The 22935-nt window shown below is 41.2% G+C and overlaps 1 protein-coding gene across 18 annotated transcripts in view; it reads left to right on the top strand.

Moving 5' to 3' along the window:
• tle3b (TLE family member 3, transcriptional corepressor b) overlaps window positions 1–21752 on the top strand; it is a 120277-nt gene extending 98525 nt beyond the window's left edge. For 4 of the 18 annotated variants that reach the window (XM_067584107.1, XM_067584117.1, XM_067584096.1 and 1 more), the window contains 16 exons: window positions 518–622; window positions 5469–5510; window positions 7843–8048; window positions 8882–8939; window positions 11740–11862; window positions 12672–12722; window positions 13147–13302; window positions 14254–14389; window positions 15052–15224; window positions 15857–15933; window positions 16055–16304; window positions 17171–17418; window positions 17571–17718; window positions 17930–18080; window positions 19608–19684; window positions 20214–21752. In XM_067584107.1, the coding sequence (XP_067440208.1) occupies window positions 518–622; window positions 5469–5510; window positions 7843–8048; window positions 8882–8939; window positions 11740–11862; window positions 12672–12722; window positions 13147–13302; window positions 14254–14389; window positions 15052–15224; window positions 15857–15933; window positions 16055–16304; window positions 17171–17418; window positions 17571–17718; window positions 17930–18080; window positions 19608–19684; window positions 20214–20321 (2109 nt within the window). In that variant the 3' untranslated portion in view covers window positions 20322–21752. The remainder of the gene's footprint in view (window positions 1–517; window positions 623–5468; window positions 5511–7842; window positions 8049–8881; window positions 8940–11739; window positions 11863–12671; window positions 12723–13146; window positions 13303–14253; window positions 14390–15051; window positions 15225–15856; window positions 15934–16054; window positions 16305–17170; window positions 17419–17570; window positions 17719–17929; window positions 18081–19607; window positions 19685–20213) is intronic. The other 14 variants (XM_067584163.1, XM_067584157.1, XM_067584150.1 and 11 more) reach the window with 14 other exon arrangements.
• The last annotated feature ends 1183 nt before the right edge of the window (window positions 21753–22935 follow it).

Raw genomic sequence — 22935 nt, 5'->3', positions numbered from 1 at the left:
GCATAAAAGGGATGCAAAGTTTTGCTAATCATCTGGTCTTGTAAACAATTAATAATTAGTCATAAAAAGATTATGAAACTGACACAGGCAATTAACACAATGAATAACACAGCTGAATTATGTATATGAATCCTAATTTAAATGAGCACAAGTAAATATTTTGAATTGAATTGCTCCCTCGTTGTTGTTCAGCAAACAGCCAAACAGAAATATAAATGTTTGAGAGGCTTGCAGGACACTTAAAACAAAGCCCAGTCAATTTCTTGTATCAATAAAAATAGCTGTAGGGTGGAAAATACCTTCATCAAGTAGACAAATAAATGGGTTGCCTAAACTCCTGTCAACAGAATTCAATTTCACTAGTTTCTATTCACTCTGACTAAAAAAGGTGCTGTGTACTCTATGTAAACCTGTGTAGATAAACTGTCAGCACAGGCTAGTTTATTTGCTTTTTCAGTCCTCTGTAATGATTTTTTATCTATCAGGAATCTAATCTTTGTGTTTTTGTGTCTTGTAGCACCAACAGCAGGTAGCTCAGGCTGTTGAACGGGCCAAACAGGTGACAATGACTGAGCTGAATGCTATCATCGGGGTACGTGGACTTCCCAATCTGCCTCTCACTGTGTGTATACCCCCTCTTCTTTCTTCATTTAACCTGAGGTCAGGGGCAAACCTGCATGCATAGAAGAGGACCGGCACTCCAACACAGACATATGTATAAGCTATTCAAGCGTACGGCATTACTCTTACAGGTTTATTTCACCTTCATGCGCTTCAGCTGAAGTGTTGCATGTCGAGGATAACCGGGGAAAGGGCAATAGATTCAGGAGGAAAATGAGGGTTAAAAGAGAATAAGAGCAGTTTGGTGTATTAATCTGAAACCATTTTCTTCCTCCTGTCTGTGGCATATGAATGTTCAGACTGCATACAAACGAGCAACGCCGTGTCCTCTTCACTCGTGCAGGTTTGCCCCCTGTCTCCACTGGTTTATTATGTTTTTATTTGAGTTCACAATGTTTGCAATGTGCTGTCAATGTAGTTTTCGCTGCTGTAATTTCTCTGATTGTTGGTTACCATGACCTGTCAGCACGTAGGGCGCAGCTAGCTCTGCTCTGATTAGCTCGTTTTAGGCAGAATCAAAGACCATCTGATACACAGTAACAAAGTCCAGGCAGAGATCAGACCACGGTGTTTCTCAGATTTCACTTTGGCTGGTTTTTAATTAGATAAAACGTTTTAGCCAACAGGCTTGCCCCTACCTCTGACCCAATAGTAGAAGGATTTAGAGCGGTCAGGTTAGGACAAGCGTTGAGATTGCAACAGAGATTAGATCACAGTACAGAGTACAGTACAGATACTGAGCACTTCTAAGATGTTGTGGATAAAAGATTTGTGTTTGCTTTTAAGTAGTTTTTTAGGATAAATCTTTACCCTTGATAATAAAATAATATTTTCCTCTGTTTGATTTAATTGAGAGCATCTGCAGCAATCTAACATCTGAAAGAGGAAGTGCACTTTAGAAATCGGTAATTGGCCTTTTAATAGTCACAATGACCCTAAAAACACAAATTCTGCTCTGGTCAAATAGACTTTTTAGTGATTTGGTCTGCCATCTGCTTTTATTTAAAAACTAGCAGCTTTGTAATAGCCAGCTTAGACCCAGATGGATAACTGACCCTTTTGATTAGCCCTCTGTAGCAGAGGTTAGTCAGCGGTTAGCTAGTCCCAGTGGTAGGGGGTCAGGTCTAATGAGAGGCGGATATCGAAATTCGATTAAAGTAAATGAGCCAGGAGCACAACCCTCAGTTTTCAAGGTAATTACTTCCTATTTCCTCTTTTTCTAAAAAACAGCTCGCTGAGACTGTCCACAACAGGAATGACCCTTCTTTCATTAAGGGTGGGCAGGGCCAAACAGAGCACGAACACACACACACACGCACACACACACACACACACTCACTTACTCTTAGAGGAAAACAGGCCTTAATTATTTGAGCGCAGAAATGGCAGGTGATCAATCTCCCAACAGTGTGAGTGATATTCAGAGACCATCAAGCTCCGTCGGCTTTCTATAACAGTTAGATGAGAAAATAGATATGAGTGTAGAGACACACACACCTCTGGCTGAAGTCCAAATCCTACGATCAATGTTTGCTTTCAGGAATTAAAATACTGCTATTTTATATGACACTGAAATGATTCATCAATTATTTAGTCAGTTGTTAGAAAAGTAATCACCAACTAGTTTGATAAATTATCAAGCAAAAAAAGGCCAAAACAAGTTCTGGATCCAGCCTCTCAAAAGGGAGAATTTGCCGTTTTCCTGTGTTTTATATAAATATAAATGATTTATCCTTGAGTATCAGACTGTTGGTTGAACACAGAAAGCACTGTAAAGATGTCAACATTTTTCAGTATTGTGTGAGACATTATAAAATGAATGTAATACGTAATAATTTCTCAACACCAGACAATGTTAGAGGTCTCTTATTGCTGGCATCAAGTCCTATGAAAACCTACAACATAGAATCAATATAAAATTAAATAGCAGCATCTTTTATAATTGATTAATCATTAGAGTTTCCCCAAGCAAAATGGCAAATATTCGCTGGTTCCAGCTTCTCAAATTTGAAGATTTGTTGCTTTTCTGTGTGTTTTAAAATTGTTGGACTGTTTGAAGATGGCACCCTGGGCTCTCAAAACTTGAGATGGACTTTTTTTTTTTTTGGACATTTCATAGACCAAATGACTGATCAGAAAAATATTAGTTTGATCGATAATGAAATTAATCATTCATTGCTGCCCTAGTCAGCCTTCACTTAAAATATGAATTATTTATGTATTTATTTGATAGGGACAGATACTTTTTACATAGACAAACTTAGAACAGCTGTCCTGTGCAGGTATCATAGCGTTCATAGCAGATGCTACTTTACAAGAGGAGATTTAAAACAGTGAGGTAAAAAGAAGGTAAATTGAGTACAGCAAGATACAATAAAACACACATTTAGTAGTAACTAGACATGAGTACAGGTTTGTTGCTGAATTAACCAGGTAACTTTGTTAAAAGTGGTGAAGTCTGCAGCAAATGTCAAGTGATCAGGTTCACAGAAAAAGCTGTCCGAGCAAAAGACGTCTTTTGCAGGATGAAACTTTACATTTGCCACTTGAAACTGCAGCTCTCCAGTCTCTTCTTGTATTTGCAGAGAGGCTGAGTAGCAAGTCCATTTATTACCTAAACCCAGGTGGCTTGAACTGTGGAGGTGACTGTAAAATGAGACAAAGATCTAAAACGGTCCCCTCTGTTCTGCATTAGGTTTTGGCCAGAGGGGATATATGATTGAGTTTGATTTGAGACGTGTCAGAGGTGCTGTCTCATTTCCATGCTCGCACCCTTATTTCCATGATTTCAGCATGAGAGCAAGATTGTACTTAGATAATGGTTAACGAGTCCGTTACAGGTGGGGTGCTGCTTATCACTAACCCTTATGTAAATGTGAATGCTAATCTGTGGAACGTAAACTTTTACTATGCCTGCTTCTGTTTTTGCAAAACTCCTCTGTGAAAGCTTTGCATGCTTTATTTATTTTATTCGGAAGGTCATATTTCCATGTAGTTTGTGGGTCTTTTCATCCAGAAAGAGACGCTTTGTCCACAGTGACACATGGTCGGCTTTTCAGCTGCTACTCATTGGTTACAAGCAGTTATTGAGGTTTTGTACAAGGACCCCCCATCATGTTTGTTTAGTTGTTCTAGCTGATGAGTCTGTAACATCATTTAAGTTTTATTTGTTATTTAATAAAATAAGAAACTAGCCTTAGATGACCAGCCTAAAGATGATGTATCATGCACATGTTTTTATTTTGGGGCTCTACTAGAATATCTTTGCATGATTTACAGTTTTTAAAAAAAGTCTTTATTTATCTTATACTGGCTCTTTATGCAGACCCTCAGTTCAGCCTCTGTCTGAAACAGGCCATTTTAGCTCCTGTTGTTTTAAGGACCTCCTCGCGATGAGCCCACTTTTTTCTGATTAGTTAGCTTCTTGGAGCTGACCCTCGGTAGACTTCCAGTGGCTCGGAAGCCAACGTCAACAAACTAGTAGTTGGATTTTGCTTATTTTCCCGTTCTTTACTCAAAATGTAAACTTGCTAAATACATCCGTGCACGAATCCGATGAGAAATATGCGAGTGAACAACGTGAACAACCCATGAAACAACCTCGCAACAAAGGCTACAGAACGTACGGCTGTTTTTGGGCATGCACAAACAATCTGATGTCATCACAAGGAGGAAGTAGAACTAACTTTGCAAACAAAGTGTTCAGAGCAGGCTGAAGCCCTGGCTCTTGACTTGTTGGGTAGACCACGTGTCACGATAATTACTCTATTGATTTATCGACTTATCCTATGATATATGGACATAAGCTTGATCATTATTGCCGACCTCAGTATTGCATGTTGTGTTTACATGCGCGTTTGTTTACATAAGAATGTCACCAACACTTTAGCCAACATGATGCCAGAGTAAACAGCATAACTTAATTGTGTGAAAATAATCTGTCTACCTTTTTCAGCAGGTTGTTTCCAGAAGGTTACAGCGTTTTGATAAATCCAGTTTTTGCTAACCACCGATAAGGGAAAAACCCAGTACATAGACGGCACCTTAGGGTGCATGAAACAGCTGATTTACCGCCTTGTTTTAATATCATTTAGCAAGCTGCGACAACAAAACATCATTATAGTGTGAGAGAACATTACTAAGTTGTTTCGTGTTGATTTTGAGAGACTATGCAGCCCCACTAACCTGGAAAAAGTCGTAAACACCAGTGAGTGAATGCCGCGTCGTTCCTTTTCAACAACAGTTTGCTTTATAAGTTGGAACGACACCCGTACCGTAAAACTACCACCTACTGACATAGAAGAGCATAACGGGACATAAAATGTACAAACTCTTCACTCCCACTAGTGAACATATGCGGAGGGTGCGTGGGCTATGTACGTAGGCTGCGGCTATGGTTTAAGTGAATAAAGTGAAGCTAGGGGTCCTGGTATGTCCTAAATAGGTAAGTATGGTATTTGAACCAGTGTTACCATGTTAACTGCAACTGTGGCATAAAACTGTCTTAAAATGACAATAATATTATTTATCGGAATTATTTCTGGGACAATATATCATTCAACAAAAGTAATTATCGTGACAGACCTATTGCTGGGAACATTTTACATTTGTTCACCTCAGGTTTTGGAAGTTAAACCATGTTTGACATAGACATCCGACATCATAACAGTATAAAAACAGAAAAATCACAAAAAGCATGATGTCCCCTTTAACAATAGATGCACTAGTTAATGAAGCAGTCATAGTGTCATTATTCTTTGAGTTGTCTTTGTCTCTGTCAGTTTTCTTGCTGGTCTCTTGAATCAGTGTCTGCCTGAATCTCGTCTTTTTGTCTCCTTTTGACCCAGCAGCAGCAGCAGCCACCTCATAGTGTCTATCCAGCCTTCATGGTTAGTGTTCAGGGGGAGGTGGTGTTTTTTTTGAAGTGTTTTTAAATTGCTTGTTGCCCGTCTAACACGTGTCTTTGTGATGGGAGATGATGCCTGCTGGAGACAAAGCACGACTTGGGTGTGTTTGGATATTTTTGGCATCTTTTTCCTTTTTGTCTGCCTTACTCAGGTGTCACAGATTTCCTGAGAGATCAGGCAACATCGAGTGAAACTAGATGGCAATTTTGACAGCACTTTAAGTCTTTATCTGACGACTAACCTCAAAAACGTTTACTGTGTCTCTGTCCTATTCCAATACTGAAAATCAATCAAGTTGTTTTTTAGCGTTGGGTGTAGTTTAATCTTTGGCGCGACAACTGCAGAAGACGTGATGAGTTACAGAAGCTGTTGTAAAGCAGTGGATAAGTAGGTAATGTGGCGATCATTGTCAGACTTATTAAGCCAGTCTGCCAGCTGGTTTGTGCTGGTAGTGTTGATGCTTGTTCCACCTGACAGTACTGTTCTGCAGGGAGCCAGCTTCGCCTAGTTAACTTTAATTGCCTGTTTCCTGTGGAAGTTGCCTGAGCTGCGGCGGCATTTACACATAATGAAAAAAGATAAGTGTGAAAGGAAGCCAGCTCTTTACCCATGAATATTGAATTGGAAGCAATTTATTTTCTGAATTTTTTCGCTCTTTCTCTCTCCCCCCTCCACCCCTACCCACCTCTCCCTTTCCTCCTCTTTCCTCACTCCTCTCCTCAGCCATAGCTCGCTAATGAGGCTTCTTGATAATGATCCCTGCACGCTTTTCCTCATTAGGCACACTCAATAGGGACGTCCCTGCCTGAATCCCTCGCTCACTCTCTTTCATTCTCTTGTTATTTTCTGATTCTGCCTCTCTCTCTCTCTCTCCTTTTCTTGTTCCGGCTTCCCCTTTTTCTCTTTTGCTTGCTTTTCCTTTTTTTTTTTTTCTTTCTCTCAACAAATAGGCTGCTCTGCACACCAGTACAATATCGATTAACAATGCCGCCCTTCAGTTGCTTCTATCCATTGTACGGTTCCAGGTCCAGCTCGACATAATGAGCCGGCTGAATAATGGCCAGCTGCTAAATAAACCTTTTAATGTGGTGAGCCACTAGATATACCCTCGTCTGTTTCTCCATTTTATGTAATGAATGTATGGATGAGGTTATTGAAGTTCTATCTAGCAAGCAGAATAGCAATCATGTATTTTTTCTTTTTTTGGAGAGGCAGTTGATGGATGTGCTAAGTGTTATTTAACCTTGTTTTAAAGCACTTGCTTCCCTCTTGCCTGAGTGGCTATTTAACTCCTGTCTATCTACTCACTCCTCTCTGACTGCCTCTCTCATACAGACGTCCACGGCCTCTTGGGAGGTGTGTGTGTGTGTGTGTGTTCTCTGCTGTGTCTGTGCGTTTTTACTGGAGGAGTCGGCATGCCTTCTTGGTTTTCCGGAGTGTTGAAAGGTTTTGAGGTTTTCAAGTGTAGGCCTATTGATTTTTAACTATCCCAACTATGATTGAAGCACAGTGGTTTGGGAGTGAGCAGAAATGCTTGGTTTCATTTATGACGACCAGAGTACACATGTTGAGTCAACTATGGTTGTCACATAAAGGTCACATACTATGAATAAGAAATGATAAGCAATTTGTTAAGCAAATGTGATAAGTGTATAGTCTGCCTTCGCGGTGTTGTAATAAGTAAAGAGCATGACATGAAAAAAAAGTACCATGTCTGTTGTGTAAGCCTGAAGGTTGTGACCGTTAAAAGTGTTACATTACTTTTTGTTTCAGAGACACAATATTGTATCTTATTGTTATGAAAGAGCTGATTTCTGTCAAAAATTAACTTACAACAATTTTGATAATTAATCAATTGTTTAAGTAATTTATCATCCTCAAATGTCTATTTGCATTACATTTTCTGATTCCAGTTTGTAAAATGTGAGGATCTCATGCCTCATGAAGCAATAAACGCTATATTTTTGGGATAATAATGCATAACTAAATACTAAAGACGTTGAAAATAAGAGATAAAGAAATCCAAAGACAAGTGTTTGTGTTTGACTGTTTGTTATCCAGCACTTGAAGGATGCACTGTACATCTACAGCAGCGAACAGAATCTCGTTTCCCCCTCAGACAGTGAATGAGCTGGATCAGCTTGTTGGCAGTCACTGTCAGCTTGCTATTATGCATAAACGGTTTGGCCTTGAACTAAATGTTGTTGTAAGCCAGCTCTAATGCATGAGTAGAGTGTGGTCATTCATGGATTCACTTCCCAGCCGACCCACTTGTCCTCTGTCTTGTCTCCTGTCTCTTTGCGTTTGTTTACAGCAGCAGCAGCTCCAGGCCCAGCACCTCTCCCACGCAGCCCACGGCCCCCCTGTCCAGCTGCCCCCGCACCCCTCAGGCCTGCAGCCGCCCGGCATCCCCCCTGTGACGGGTGCTGGCTCCGGCCTGCTGGCGCTGGGTGCTCTTGGCAGCCAGGCTCACCTGCCTGTGAAGGATGAGAAGAACCACCACGACCTGGAGCACCGAGGTGAGGAGCACAGCCTGCCGCACACACTGTCCTCAGCATTTTAGTGTTGTTTTATGATTGTACCGGCCAAGAACAGGTTTCACAAGCCAAATACATTCATTATATAAACATGTCACTGTACGTTTGTAATACTAGTTTTTATGTACACAATTACTGTGTGAGGTTATAGTTTCTTGGCCTTACCCATGATACATTTTGACATGTGAAAATAAAAGTGTAGTTCCTACCCACATTAGGAAGCAGAAAGGAAAGTGTTTACTCTCTACTGCTTGTGTGGAGGAAAACATTTTAAGACACTGTGTGGAGCTGAGAAAAGAAATTGAATACAAAAAAAATGGAATTAAAACTATTTAGTCTAGATGTTGGTCGCAAATCTAATGCTCCATAGATCAGTTATAAGCCAATAATATGAGCAACTTGTGGGTTGCCAGGTTGTGAAAATAAAAAAATCATTAATAAATACAAGTTTCTCACAAAGTCAGTCCATCTGAGTCTATCTGATGAACTTATGAGCTAAAAAAGAAGAAGCATCTGTCATGCTGGAGGAGGACACACACCAGACAGTGATTTTTCACAAGCTGGCAACAGTAATGGTTTATAACTGAACTATATTATAAAATGATTTCTTAACCCTTAATTAAGCCATTAATAACAACTTATAAACCGGGTATAAATAGTGCCTTATTAGAAAGTGGCACTAAGAGTATTTACGCAGAGTTTCATACATGAGAGTATTCTTTTAGCTGAATAATAATTGTATTACTGTTATCTGATTAGAGTGCTGAGTTGCAGTGACACCCATACTAATTTATGTTTTGCTTTTCTCTCTCCTGGACCCTCATCTTTTCACTCGCCTCTGGCTCTTCCTCTGAAAGAACGCGAGTCGAGCACGGTACGTTGACTCTCCAGCTCTCCATCTCCTGTGTGTCTCTTGACTTTACCGGTCCCTGGCTCTCTGTGTTTGGTGATTAGGTGTACTTTACATAGACTTAAGCTCTCTGTTCAATAGAAATTCATGCTGTCTGTATAAGAACACACACATTTTTGTACTCAGGGGGGTATAAGCTGACTGAAATCAAATAATGAAGTCTGGCCAAATAAGCCAGTGCCATCTAATCCAGGTGGAAAATGACTCCAATCACTGGGCAGGGATTAGTAGGCAGCTACCTCCTTTAATTTCAACACAATTAAAAGCGACTTTGACTCTCCTTCTGTTCTTCCCTCACCACTTTAGAGGATTTACTGTTGCATGTGTCCAATACCTGACTCCTTTTCATCTCCTTTCATCTACACTTTCTCCTCCTTTTCTTCTACACATACCTTCGTTCTCTGTGTTCACTACTTATCAACTCACTCATTTACTTCTTACACCACTTCATCTCTTCCCCCTCTTCTGTCTCTCTCTCTCTCCCTTCTCATGTTAAAGTCCCTGTTTATTGGACTGGCTTAAAGCTCTCAGCTAGCTGGAGCGTAATGCTCTGTTGGATCTGCTCAGTCAGATTGAGTTCCCATTGACTGGCCATCCTGAATGGGCCCACTCATGTCTGAAGGGAACTCAAACTCTTCCCCATCTCGTAAGGTGACGAGCGCCTGCCAGTACTGCCTTACCTGATCTCTCCTTACAGCGCGTGCACACACACACGCACACACACACACACACACACACACACACAATTGCTCACACGCAGAGTCTTCCTGTCCTGTTGTCTCGGGTCATCTGATACGAGAGTTGGAGGCAAGTACAGGGTTATTGAGTCTAAGCAATCCTTTAAAGGTCACAGTCTCAGATACACAGACAGGCTGTAATGCTTTAGGAGATTTTGTTCTGTCAGACAACATCTCTTTCCTTGTGCTTCACACCAAGGCGGACTAAAACTCTCTTTGTTGCTTTTTTTTTTTTTTTTTCCTCCCACAACAGTAGCTGAACACATTTCCATATTTTGACCTGAGATGGAGGGAAGTGGAAATGGCAGAGAGCTGCCGGGTTGGCTGAAACAGTCACGAAAAGTCCGACTCTTTGTGTGTTGGCCAAAGCAAGGGCACTTTCTGAAGGGGGTGGTGTTTGTGTTTGTGTGCCATAAACCGCCCAACCTTCACTCTCCGCTCTCCTCGGCTCAGGAGGTCTTTTCCCTCGGTTACCTTTCTCTGCTGCTCTTCGTTCACTTTCCGTCAGTTGCAGCCAAGAAGTCAGATATCTTCTTTCTACCCCTTTCACCATATCTGTCTGTTTCTAATGAAGGCAGGGATTTGTTGAGCTGCCTGTCAGTGTGGGCTGGCCTCAGAGTTTGCTCCCTCCCTGCCCGTCGGCCTGTTTGGCAGTGCCACCCCACCACACCAGTGCCCAGACTACAAAAACCCCGTTTGCAGCTTCTGAGAGAGTGCCAGCCTGTCCGGGCATTCCCACTAGTGGGGAGAACTCATTGCCACACTGCTATGCTCTCATTGCCTGCCAAGTTCCTTTCCTGTTTTGCTCTCTGTCTTTCTTCCTCTTTTTTTTTCTCATTTTCTCTCTCTGCCTCTTTCATGGCCCTTTTCTCTGCTGGCAACACCCTCTTTGTGTCTTCACATTGCACTCTTGTCCAGGTTTCCTCAATGGCCTCTTTCTTTCCTTCCTCTTTTTTATTCTGCTTGATTTTCATGAACTTTCCTGTCAGTCATTTTCTAATGTTTTGACCTGCCACAGTGCACACAGTCACACTCAGTGACTCCAGTAGTCATTAACCTTGGTTTAACAGTTACAGAGTGAGAGATACTGGTTACTTTTGTTTTTATTTGCTTGTACTCGCATGTCACAGACAGACAAATATGCAGCCAGGAATGTGAGTTGTGTTCTCTTATATACTTATAATTGTTAATGTTGCTTCAGGCATGTCTGACCGGGTCACTTTGAGGGTCTACAGGAGGATTAGATGTCAGGTTGTGTGTTTATACACGTACATCCTCTGATGCACTCATTCCCTCCTCACACTCCACCTCTTTCCTCGCCTCTCCTTAATCTGAGCAATGCATCACCTTGCTGGAGAGTTAATGTTTTTGTCTTCCAGTAGCGTTCTGCGGGTTTGCTCAGCTGCCTCGTCTGTTTCCTCTTTGCTCCATTGCCTTGACAGCAGCAGGGCTGAGCCATCCCAGAATAGTCTTCTGCCCCCTTCTATCTCAAATCAGTCCAGTTCAGTCCAGGAGCATTGTGCGTTTAGCTTTACAGTCAATATTGTCACTGCTTTGACAAAAGAATAGGCTCCAGAGCCATGCCTAGTCTGGACAGCATTTGGTAGTTTCTGGCTTTTCTGGTTTCTGAGGGTTTGTCACTTCCTGTATTTAAGCCCCAAAACATCCACTTGACTGAAGGGCATGTGCTGGCAAGGCAGCGCTCTCTCTTTCTCTCGCTCGCTCTCTCTTACATCTGGCACTTTCCTTCACCAACAGAAGTTTATTTGTGTGCAGACTGTTCGTTACTTAACATCATGCCAAGATGAAGAACAACGACAGAATACAGAGAGAGCTCACTTCTTCACAGTTCTCATTTAAAGCTGCTATTCTACATAATGCATAGTCATGCTCAAAGGAGTCAAGTCCCTCTACTGGATATGATATATGGTTATGGAAAGTTTTTGAGAGTGCAAAGAGTCAAAGGTTTGTCAGAGTGAGAAGTGACTGTTGACTGATGTGGTCTGTCTGCATATTATTGTTGGCAGAATAACTCGGTGTCGCCATCAGACAGCCTGCGGGCAGCCAGTGAGAAGCACCGCGGCTCATCAGATTACGGCCTTGACTCCAAGAAACGCAAAGTAGATGACAAGGACAGCATGAGCAGATATGTGAGTGTTTTTGTTTATTGCTTTTGTTGTTTTTGATGTAGCATTTTCATTAATGAGTTCATAACTTTCATACTTAGCTGCAGGCAGAGTATGGAGCGCTACATTATATGATTATTAACTATGTTGAAAATGATTAACCTCAAGAATATAAGTTAAGTATTAGCAAACCAACTAACAATTAGTTTTATTATATAACCACTGTTTTTAATAATAAACTAACAGGTAATGCTTTAATTTAGGGGTCTGTAAATCCCTAATAATTTCCTACAGTAGGAAGTTTCCTGGAAAGATGATATAATTTGGCACTAATTGTACATAAAATAAATAAATACATAATTCAACTGTTACATTTTCAATTAAGTCCAATTAAATGCTAAGCTAATGCAATCTAGAGTCTTTTAGTCAGCAGCCATTTGTTTACAGGCAACATACAATTTAACATTTATGGAGAATATAGTTTCCATGAATAAATTAATGATTTATGAATAATAAAGCTTTACTTGTTGTAAATTAAGCAGTTCATTCAACAACTTATTTAAAGCTCAACACAACTAACTGAAGTAGAATAAAAGTCTCAGAGCATTGTCTCCCCCCCCCCCGAGAATTATTAGAAAGTTATTATAAAATAACATGTATATACAGTATCTTAAGTAAAGCAAATACCAAGTCATAGCCGTTATAACAAAATATTTATGAATATTTGATATTGACCTGGTATAAATATTGGACTACAATGATTTATGCTTATTGTATTTTTTTCTACTGTTCTATTGTTCTCTCAGTGATCTAAACCTTTCACTTCATTTCAGGACAGTGACGGAGACAAAAGTGACGACTTGGTGGTGGATGTTTCCAATGAGGTAAGACTGCGTTAAGGACGAAGCTGCTCGGCCACATTCCACAGTGCGAACGCTGCATGGAGACCAAACACAGCTCTCTTTTGTCAGTTGTCTGTTGAAGCTTCAACACCTTCCACACTGTTGCCAAAAAGTCTGTCATAATATTGGTCGTCGTGTGTGCACATGAGTGTATGCTTACTTGCTGTGTTTCTTTTGCTATTCATGCGGAAAATAAGACAAAGAACACAAAGAGAAAAGGGAGTGACAGGTGAATGAAAAGTGTTTGCGTGTGTGTGTGAGAGAGAGAGAGTAGGATCACGCACGAGTATATTTATCTGTGTTTGCACATGAGGCCCCAGTTTGTTTGACCTACATGTACATGCCAGTGGCTTTCCTCCAGTCTGTTTGCTCAGTCTCTTTCTGTCTGTCTCGTTTAACTCTGTAGGATCCAGCCACCCCTCGGGTGAGCCCCGCTCACTCTCCTCCGGAAAATGGCCTGGATAAATCACGAGTCCTGAAGAAGGATGCGGCCCCCAACAGCCCTGCCTCTGTCGCCTCTTCAGGCAGCACGCCGTCCTCCAAAGCAAAGGACCACGCCCATGTGAGTGTGAGGGACACGCTGAAAAAACTAGAGAAGATGAAATAAGGAGGATACAGTGGAGGGGGTGAAGGGTGAACTGACAGACTAAAGGGCATTTGTCAAGTGAAGTGGGTGTCTGTGTGAAGGACTAATACGCAGGAGGCTTAGCAGTCGGCTGCTGTGAGGGGCTTGAAGGGGCAGAGGGTGGATGCACTCTCAGGAAATCAAAATCTGTGGCTCACTCCTCTCAATCTCCTTTATGGCTTACCCAATAAATGGTCATTTCTTCCTCACCCCAAAGCTGTAAATAACCCAGAGACACGGTAGCGAGGGAACTGCTGTCTCTCTCCTCCTCTTCTTCTCATCTTCCCTTTTCTCTAATACCGAAGCTCTCGCTAACCAGGCTAAAACACTCTTCATGCATCGGTTTGACATAAACCATTTCACTAAGGATTAAGATAGATTTATAGTCCACATCATTGCCATCCACCTCCCAGACACCCAACTTCTCTACATCCCTCATTAGTGTGTGTCACCAGGCTAAAAACTCCCACTCCTCTCCCCTCGATCTGCAAAGGAAGAAAGAGATGGATTAATTATGAGAGGAGTGTTTGGGCCACCATCTTGCTTGTCGAGTGACTCTTAACAAGCTTGACTTCTGAGCAAAGGTTTATGCCCCTACCCCCACCACACATACACGCACACATACATACACACACACACCATGGCTGTAATGAAGTGTCAGTGTTAGATTGGATTACCTTGAGCCGTCCACTCAGATTGTCACTCTGGATTTCCCTGCCAGTGGGGGGATTTTCAACTCACTGGGGGATTTTTTTTTTTTTTTTTTTTTTAACTCTGGCAGGAATTACTTGAGGACAGTTTCATTTTTTTGTGCGTTTTTGTGGCTGAATGAGAGTGAGTGAGAAACAAGGTTGCGCCAAGAGGTGACAGAGTGTTTCTGTTTTTTAGAACGACAAGTCGTCCACACCGAGCCTCAAGTCCAACACACCCACACCCAGGAATGAGGCGCCCACACCAGGAACCAGCACCACTCCAGGACTACGGCCTCTGACGATGGGCAAACCACCTGGCATGGAGGCATTGGGTACATAAACACACATGCTCACCTTCAATAAAATTGGTCATCAATTGTTATAAAAATAGTCAATTCAAGTAACAAGACTAAGAGTCCACAGCCATGTTGGTGGGTCTGTGAGGCTCTACTAACATGCTGATGAGAGCAGGTGAAATATTTGTCACAGTCATCTTATTTTAGAGTGTTAGCATGCTAATATTTGCTCATTATTACAAAGTGAGAGGTGACATTGATGACATAAACTAAAGTACTGGACAAATTAAAAATTTGATCTGTTCGCCAGTCCTTGGAATTCATCCTCTTGGGGCCATGAGCAAAATTTCATGGCAACACATTCAATAGTTGAGATATTTCAGTTTGGACAAAGTGATGGACACACACACAGAAATTGCCATATCTAGAGTCATGCCACTAGCATGGCAAAAAACACCAAACATTCCCTGGTTTCAGCTTTTTTGTCTTGCGTGATGATAATATCTGAATATCTTTAGGTTTTGAAGTGCTGCTCTGGTTTGATAAGATAGAGAGATGAACTGATTATGAAAATAATTGTTAGTTGAAGCCCTACGCTTCATTGTAATGAATCATAGTGTGGTGTTTATGAAAATAAATCATTGTCCCTCCGTCCTACAGTGTCTCAATAAATTAATCAAACTGATCTTTTCCCTTAGCTGCCCCTGCCCTGCGCACACCTCTCTCCATTGCGGGTTCCTACGCCACCCCGTTTGCCATGATGAGTCATCATGAGATGAACGGATCCCTGACGAGCCCAGGCGTCTATCCTGGCCTCATTTCACCACAGATGAGTGCTGCAGCTGCTGCCGCTTACGGACGCTCACCAATTGTAAGTATTTCAGCTTCTATGTAGAATTTATTTAGTATAAGTGTATTTATTGCACACAACTTGAATGAACGATGCTCCTCTTCATCACATCTGTACATTCGTATATTCCACCTCCATCAGTTTGACACAAGCCCTCGCCAGCACCCGTATGAATTATCCACCACAGCTGTAGGTTGTAAAATCTGTTTGCAAAATGACTTTGAGAAACTTAAGTATTCATCCTCCATAACTCGTTGTGAATATTTCTGCTTCGTTGGCTGCGGCTTGTTGTGTGTACATAATGAGAAAGTACAAAGACGGCCTCGCTCCTTCACTTTGATGTTAGTTAGTTAGCATTCTAAAGGCTTTAAAAAAAGGCTCGCTCCCAAAATGAATCTCCATGTTTGAAAATCTCCCAGGCTTTCATTAGCATTAGCAAGTGGGATGTTGTAGCCTTGTGTAAAGCTTGTCTGCATGCAGTGAAGCTGAATCTGTGTCTTTCAAGGGATTTGCCTGGAAACGATCTTATGAGGGTTCCTCAGGGTGTTAGCAGATAGAGCGAAGCATAATTTCCAATTTGAATATTAGGTTAGTCTAATTTATCTTTGCAGGTTATCAGTTGTTAATTCTTCTTCTTCTTCTTGCTCGTGCAGGCGGGGTTTGACCCTCATCCTCACATGAGAGCTCCAGGCCTGCCAGCCAGCCTCACTTCCATTTCTGGAGGAAAACCGTGAGTATTTGTGATTTTCACGTTGCATTCAAAGAGTTGTGTATTAAACCATTTTTATTAACAGATGATATACATTTCTTAGCTCCAACTGACCATCTCTGCCTTCCTCTGTACTTTGCAGGGCCTATTCTTTTCATGTGAGTGCAGATGGTCAGATGCAGCCCGTGCCCTTCCCTCCAGATGCACTGATAGGTCCGGGCATCCCGCGCCACGCTCGCCAGATCAACACACTGAGCCATGGGGAAGTGGTGTGCGCTGTCACCATCAGCAACCCCACGCGTCACGTCTACACTGGCGGCAAGGGCTGTGTCAAGATCTGGGACATCAGCCAACCAGGCAGCAAGAGCCCAGTGTCCCAACTCGACTGTCTGGTAACTAGTTGTTATTGTTTGTCACAAGTCATGGAAGAGGAGAGTTTCACATCTGTGGGCATTTCAAATCAGTACCAAGGCTTCCAAGCGGAAAAGAGACATAATGTACTCATGTTTCATGAGCTCTCTGCAATCGCTCTCCTTCATTAAGAGTTTTCATGAGCATCAAATGTAGCCCGACTCTACATCCCACTGTAGCTTTCCCCAAGATCCCAACAGACAGAGATGTGAATAATTCAGCAAAGTGTCTCACTGCTGTGCTGAAATAATCCTCGGTGAGAAAAAAAGCCTGCTGAGTAATGATGTTCTGATTGGCCAACCCTGTCTGCCATTACCCAGCTCATTACTTCCTCCCAACTGCCTTCCATTTCTCATTTTGATACTGCGGCTTCATGCCGTTCAACTCATATGGCCTCCAACACCCTTAAGGTGCGTCCAGAGTGCAATTGGGTCTTATAAAGCCATCAGGGTGCTGTTTTAATTCGACCAAGGGCTTCCACAGTCCTATTGATCTCTGATTTCCTGCTCTCTTGGAGCTTGGCCAACAGCTGCAGCTTCACTTTCTCTTACATCTCTTGTTAGAGCTGACATCCACATCTTCACTATAACATCAAAGAGAGGGAGCTGCATTCAGAAAACTTGTCACATGTCAAAGAAAAGCGGCTCTGGAGTTTAAGTAGAGATTTGTCTTGATGTGGATAAACTGAAGTATGCTGCTAATCTCTTTGTTGCTCCACAGAATTGTAATTGTTCTTAACCTCAAATCGTCCTGTTTACGTTAATATTTTGCATATTTAAAAAAAAAACGACAAATTTCATCCACTCATCAATATCCTGACAACGCTCTTCTTTTGTTTCCGCTTCAGAACAGGGACAATTACATCCGCTCCTGCAAGCTGTTGCCTGATGGCCGCACCCTGATCGTGGGTGGCGAGGCCAGCACACTGACCATCTGGGACCTGGCCTCACAGACGCCCCGCATAAAGGCAGAGCTCACTTCCTCTGCTCCAGCCTGCTACGCACTGGCCATCAGCCCTGACGCCAAGGTCTGCTTCTCCTGCTGCTCCGATGGAAATATCGCTGTGTGGGACCTCCATAACCAGACCCTCGTTAGGTCAGTACTTTGGATGCTACACTGATTCTTTCATACACAGCTCTTTGTGAATTAAATAGTTGGCCACCGAAATGAGACACCGTTATTGTTAAACTTAGGAGGGCTTTCTCCTCTGTTCCTGACTTGATGTGTGGTGTTTTGTGTTATTCCAGGCAGTTCCAGGGCCACACAGACGGAGCCAGCTGTATTGACATCTCCCACGACGGGACCAAACTCTGGACTGGAGGGCTGGACAACACGGTCCGCTCCTGGGATTTGAGAGAGGGACGGCAGCTCCAGCAACACGACTTTACCTCACAGGTAGATAGAAGCCCAGATAAACAAATTCACAGTTCCTCCCATCCGATGCAAAGTCGAGTTATTGTCACACAGATGAATTTGTTCATTGCATCTTTTAAGTGACCCTAACCATTATAAAACGGTCTTCTTTGTAAGCGTTTAAATCATTGTTGGACTGAACTGTAGAGATGTTGCTGCAGATGTCTGATCCAGCTCTGTTGTCTTGTTGCAGATCTTCTCACTGGGTTACTGTCCCACTGGAGAATGGTTGGCTGTGGGTATGGAGAGCAGTAACGTGGAGGTGTTGCACCACACCAAGCCTGACAAGTACCAGCTGCACCTGCACGAAAGCTGCGTCCTCTCACTCAAGTTCGCCTACTGTGGTAAGCAACATTATTTATTACATTTATTTGTATGCACACAAACAGAAATATGGGGGAAAGCAAATCTTGGGGCCTCTGCTTTTTGCCTTGTTGGTCAGCATTCATAAGGATGCCAAAGTCATTCTGTTTGTTTGTCCGATCCTTTGGTCCAGATCAGACTACCATGAAATTTGGTATTCATGGTTCCCAGTGGATGATTTCTAATAATTTTGACAAACCTGGGAAGTTATATCACAGTGTCGTGGCCACATCAAGTCAAACTTTCATTACATTTGATGACACAATTTTGGGAAATTTGTGGGGTTTAATGACATGAAGAGAAATTTACATTCAGTGTTTACACTCATATTACACATGTTGGGGTATTTAAGGGTAATTGTGGTATTTTTAGTATCTAGTATCTGGCAGTGTAGAGAAGACTTTGAAACAACATGTAGACCATAATGTAGAGAGATGACACAGAAAATACAACTTTTCTTAATAGAGACTTTAAGTCCTGTTTGCACCAGTACTGTTGACTGTGGTGAAGATGAGATTTTTCAATTCTTTTATGCTTGTCTTGAAAAAATCTGATAGAGTTGAGACGATCACTTTAGGATGGTCTCGACAGACGCGCTGCTAGAAACCACAATGTTGAGTACAAACTGTGGCAGCAATAATGGGTGAGACATGCAGCTACTACGATGATTGGTTACTGGTCGGCCATGTTGTCTGAAATTTTGCTGGATAAAATAGTTTCTGCAGATGTTGAAATGATTCAAACATCCGGTGACCGTTTGTTTTCAGTCGAGTCATTTGAAGGATGAACTCCTAACGAGTGCATCTTTTTTGTAAGAATTACAGTCAATATTTTGAGCACTGAATTGTGCTGAAATGTTAGATCACTGCTCGCTAACGTCAGTCTGTAGAGTCTAAAATGCACAGTTAAGATTTGTAGCTGAATACATCAACTGTTATTTTACAAACATGCTCATTAAGAGAAATTAGTTTTTACTTTTTCTGCCTGTTGGGCAGACCAGCATGTTTCAAGTTTAAGGCTCAGAGAAATTAGGTTTTACTATCGCCCAGTTTTTTTTTTTTCCCCTTCATTTCAGAAGCGTCAGTATTCATTTCCCCTCAGAAGACCCCCCACAGCACAGGCTCATATCTCTGGCTCTACAGAACTGGTTAATTCAAATGACGCTCACTGCTTCAGAGCTCTTGCTGTCACTAATTAAATCATTAGCCAACTAGTCAGTTGGGTAATTAATCAGAGGGTGATTTAAATAATTATCAGAGTTGAAATGGTGTGGGCCTCCTTCATTATGTGCATTTTATGATCGTTTATGTAATGATATTTTCCCCAATTAGGTTTTTATGGCCAATTGATGGATCAGGTCATTAAACAGTCATACGTTTGAGGTATAAATCCCTTTTGCAAAACTAGAAAAGCCTGACCAGGTTTGTGAGGACAAACATCACTGTGTTTGTGTGTGTAAACAAATATGTTCAGATTTTATCCTCAAGACGTCTGTTCTGTGTTTGCAGGTAAATGGTTTGTGAGCACAGGGAAGGACAATCTGCTGAATGCATGGAGGACTCCCTATGGGGCCAGCATATTCCAGGTAAGTCAGATCAAACAACACACAATTAAATAAAAGGATGTAAAGCCAAACAACAGTTTGCATAACTTAACATTTCTGTTTGTCTTAAATCAAGACCAGGAAGTGATTTTACTGAAGTAGTATTCAGTCTCTTCAATCATGGATGTAGCTGTTGTTCAGACAAAACGAGACATTTAAAGACATCACGATGGGCTCTAAGAAAATACTACAGGCATTTTTCACTTACTGACATCTTTTTAGACAAAGCAATCAGTCAATGATGAAAATATGTTAGTTGCAGCCCTCCGTGCTCATCGTATAGACACTTCAGACATGGTAAATGTTATGTGAAGATAACATCTTATTATAAATCCCATGGAGTCATAATTCATAATAATATAAAGTACATAAAATACATGTTTTAGCCACAGAGGAATCACATTGCTGCTCCTCTAACCTGAGAAATAAGTGATGAACAGTATTTATTGAATATCAGATGGAAAAACAGAGCAGAGAGTTAATCATGACTTGTTATTTTTTACCTCCACAGTCCAAGGAGTCGTCCTCCGTCCTGAGCTGTGACATCTCTGCAGATGACAAATACATCGTGACAGGTTCTGGAGACAAGAAGGCCACCGTCTACGAGGTCATCTACTAGAGAGCAAAGGAGGCACGAACTCCGCTTCAGCACTTCTACTGAGATGACTTTTCTGCTCCCCCCCACACCCCCCAACCATCATCTGTGGACTGGAATACAACAGGCCAGAGAATTACTAAAGATTTGGAAAACTTTACTGGTGGAAATGAATGGAGCTGTTGGCCCATGGATGCTTTTTTTTCTGTCCTTTTTGTCTTGGAGGGTTTACTTTTGGGTTGCACATTTTTTGTGACTTCTGAAAATTTGAGAATATTTGGAAGCAGTGCTTCATTTCTGAGAACCTCGTTCACCATACGTCTTGTGAAAAGTGTACATATTGGATTAAATAAGACATTTTATATATATTATAAAAAATATATATATTTTCATGTCCTGGGTGTACTTGTGATGGATTGTTTTGGCCCTCTCTCTCTTATGCCATGATATTTGAGCGGGAGAGTCGAACATAGATTAGAACTTTTTAACTATTTTACCTTTTGATTTTCTTAAAGCACATTCTCTGGGCTGACTTTTTCAAAAATCAAACAGAGGAGCATGAAACTTGTATAGTAGGACGTTTTGTGGAGATTTTAAAATGGCCTTTTGTCACAGTGCTCTTACCGGACGTTGATGACGTGTTCTGATCTGTAACGTGGATCCCTCCGCTCGTTTGGACCACTGTGGGACTGAGCGGGACACTATGATTCAGGATGGATGTAAATTTAATTCATATATATATATATATGTATATATATATGTATATATACACACATATATATACATATATATATAAAGACTTTTTTTTAAGTGTACTGCTCTGTCTGTGCTATCTTTCTCCCTGTTTGTTTTACCTTGTTAGATGATGGGAGATGGGGAACGTTTAATGTTTAGCCTAAACCTTGGACCTCAGTTGGCAGCAGAAGAACTGCAGCAGGCACAAACTGAATGACAATGTGCTTTTTGCTAACTTTTACGTAATATGGATGTTGAATTGCACCATTGATTTCTTGGCTACAGACTTAACTCAAACAGTCCAATCTGTGCTATTGGAATCCTTCTGCCCTTTGTATCTTATCAATATTCCTGGAACATGTTTGGTCGGCCGTGACGGAGCAGAGGGACATTTGACCTGATTGACTGCACAAATCAGTCTGTCTTTATGAAAATGTTCAGTGCCTGTAGTTGCTCATGAGGCTGGAGCGATGTGGCACTTAAACACAACAGAAATACACAACCGAGTTAATCAAGTGTCTCCCATGTTGACGTGAAGACTTCAGTGAATAATTCTGGTTTCTACACTGTGCTCCTCATACTGTCAGCGTTTCCCACAGAAAACAAAAGGTGCAAAATGCGCCAGTCCCGCTGAATCACACCAAAGTATGTAGCAAATGCTGTCAGCACTGAAAAGAAATGTACAGTTGTTAATAAATCAATAAAACTGTTTTTGTAGAATGGCCCATTTTCTTGTAATTTACCTACAAATAAACACTTAATTTTGTAATATTATGGAAATAACTGAGTAATGAAGGAATGAAATCATCTGGATAACTGTATTTTCCTCTTGTTGATGTTAAATTAGTTCTTCTGGGGTTTCTGAGGACATTGAGAACTCTGAGGTCATTTACTTTTTATTTTTTGGAGGGAATTTGGGGATTATATCCAACAATTAAATGAATAGTTTGACATTTTAGGAAATACTATTATATGCTTTCTTGCTAAGGATTAGAGAGATGCTTAGCTTAGCATAAATACTGGAAACAGCTAGCTTGTCTTTGCCCACCTCTAAAGCTTACTGATTAACACATTATATCTTATTAGTTTAATACAAACAAAAACCAAAGTGTTAACAAGTTGTTTTAAAAGTAGTTATGTGCCAGACTGTTTTTGTTGTCATAGTTAGATCCTCAGGGAAAGGGCAGGAGACTCTTAAGAAATTGTCCTGCAGGTAACCCTGCATGAAACTACAACTTAGTGTTGTCGATCCTGTCATCTGACTCACAGCAAGAAAGCAAATACACATATTTTCTGTATTCCTTTAAAAAAATTCCAAAATAATTCAAACATGAAACAAAATGTAGACCTTCATGTTGGGGAATCAAATGTACAGAAATAACTGAACGGTTAACTGATCCAATTATTTAAAACATTTTACAAACATGAAAATATTTTTGAAGATGGACTGCAACAAAGGGACTTGTGACTTCAGTATTTCTCTATGTATTTCACTGCTATGTATCACTAAAACAGAAGAGGAAAAAAAAAAACAACTTCATTTTGATCAAAATATTTCACACATCCTGTAACACAGTGGTTCCCAACCTGTTTGCCATAAGACTAGTTTTCCCTTCTCAGTTTCATTTGGATAATAACTTTTTTTTTCTTCTCTCTAATCCTGTCTCAATATATGATGACCCCTCAGATTTATGTTGTGGCCCCTTGAAGGTGTCCTGACCCCCAGGTTGGAAACCAGCAACCAACACATCACAGTTCTCCTGTATCTCAAGAAAAAGTTTAGGAGATAAGGTTGATTTATGGCAGGATGCTCGACAGAAATTACATATTTTCAACACTTTCCTCTCATGTTGCACACCTGGAGAATTTTGTTTTGTCACAGACACCGTCGTATTTTGTTGCG

The sequence above is a fragment of the Thunnus thynnus genome, chromosome 1, assembly GCF_963924715.1.
Source record: "Thunnus thynnus chromosome 1, fThuThy2.1, whole genome shotgun sequence".
Lineage (NCBI taxonomy): Eukaryota > Metazoa > Chordata > Actinopteri > Scombriformes > Scombridae > Thunnus > Thunnus thynnus.
The sequence above is the reverse complement of the archived record's forward strand: the minus strand, read 5'-3'. Positions and strand labels throughout refer to the sequence as shown.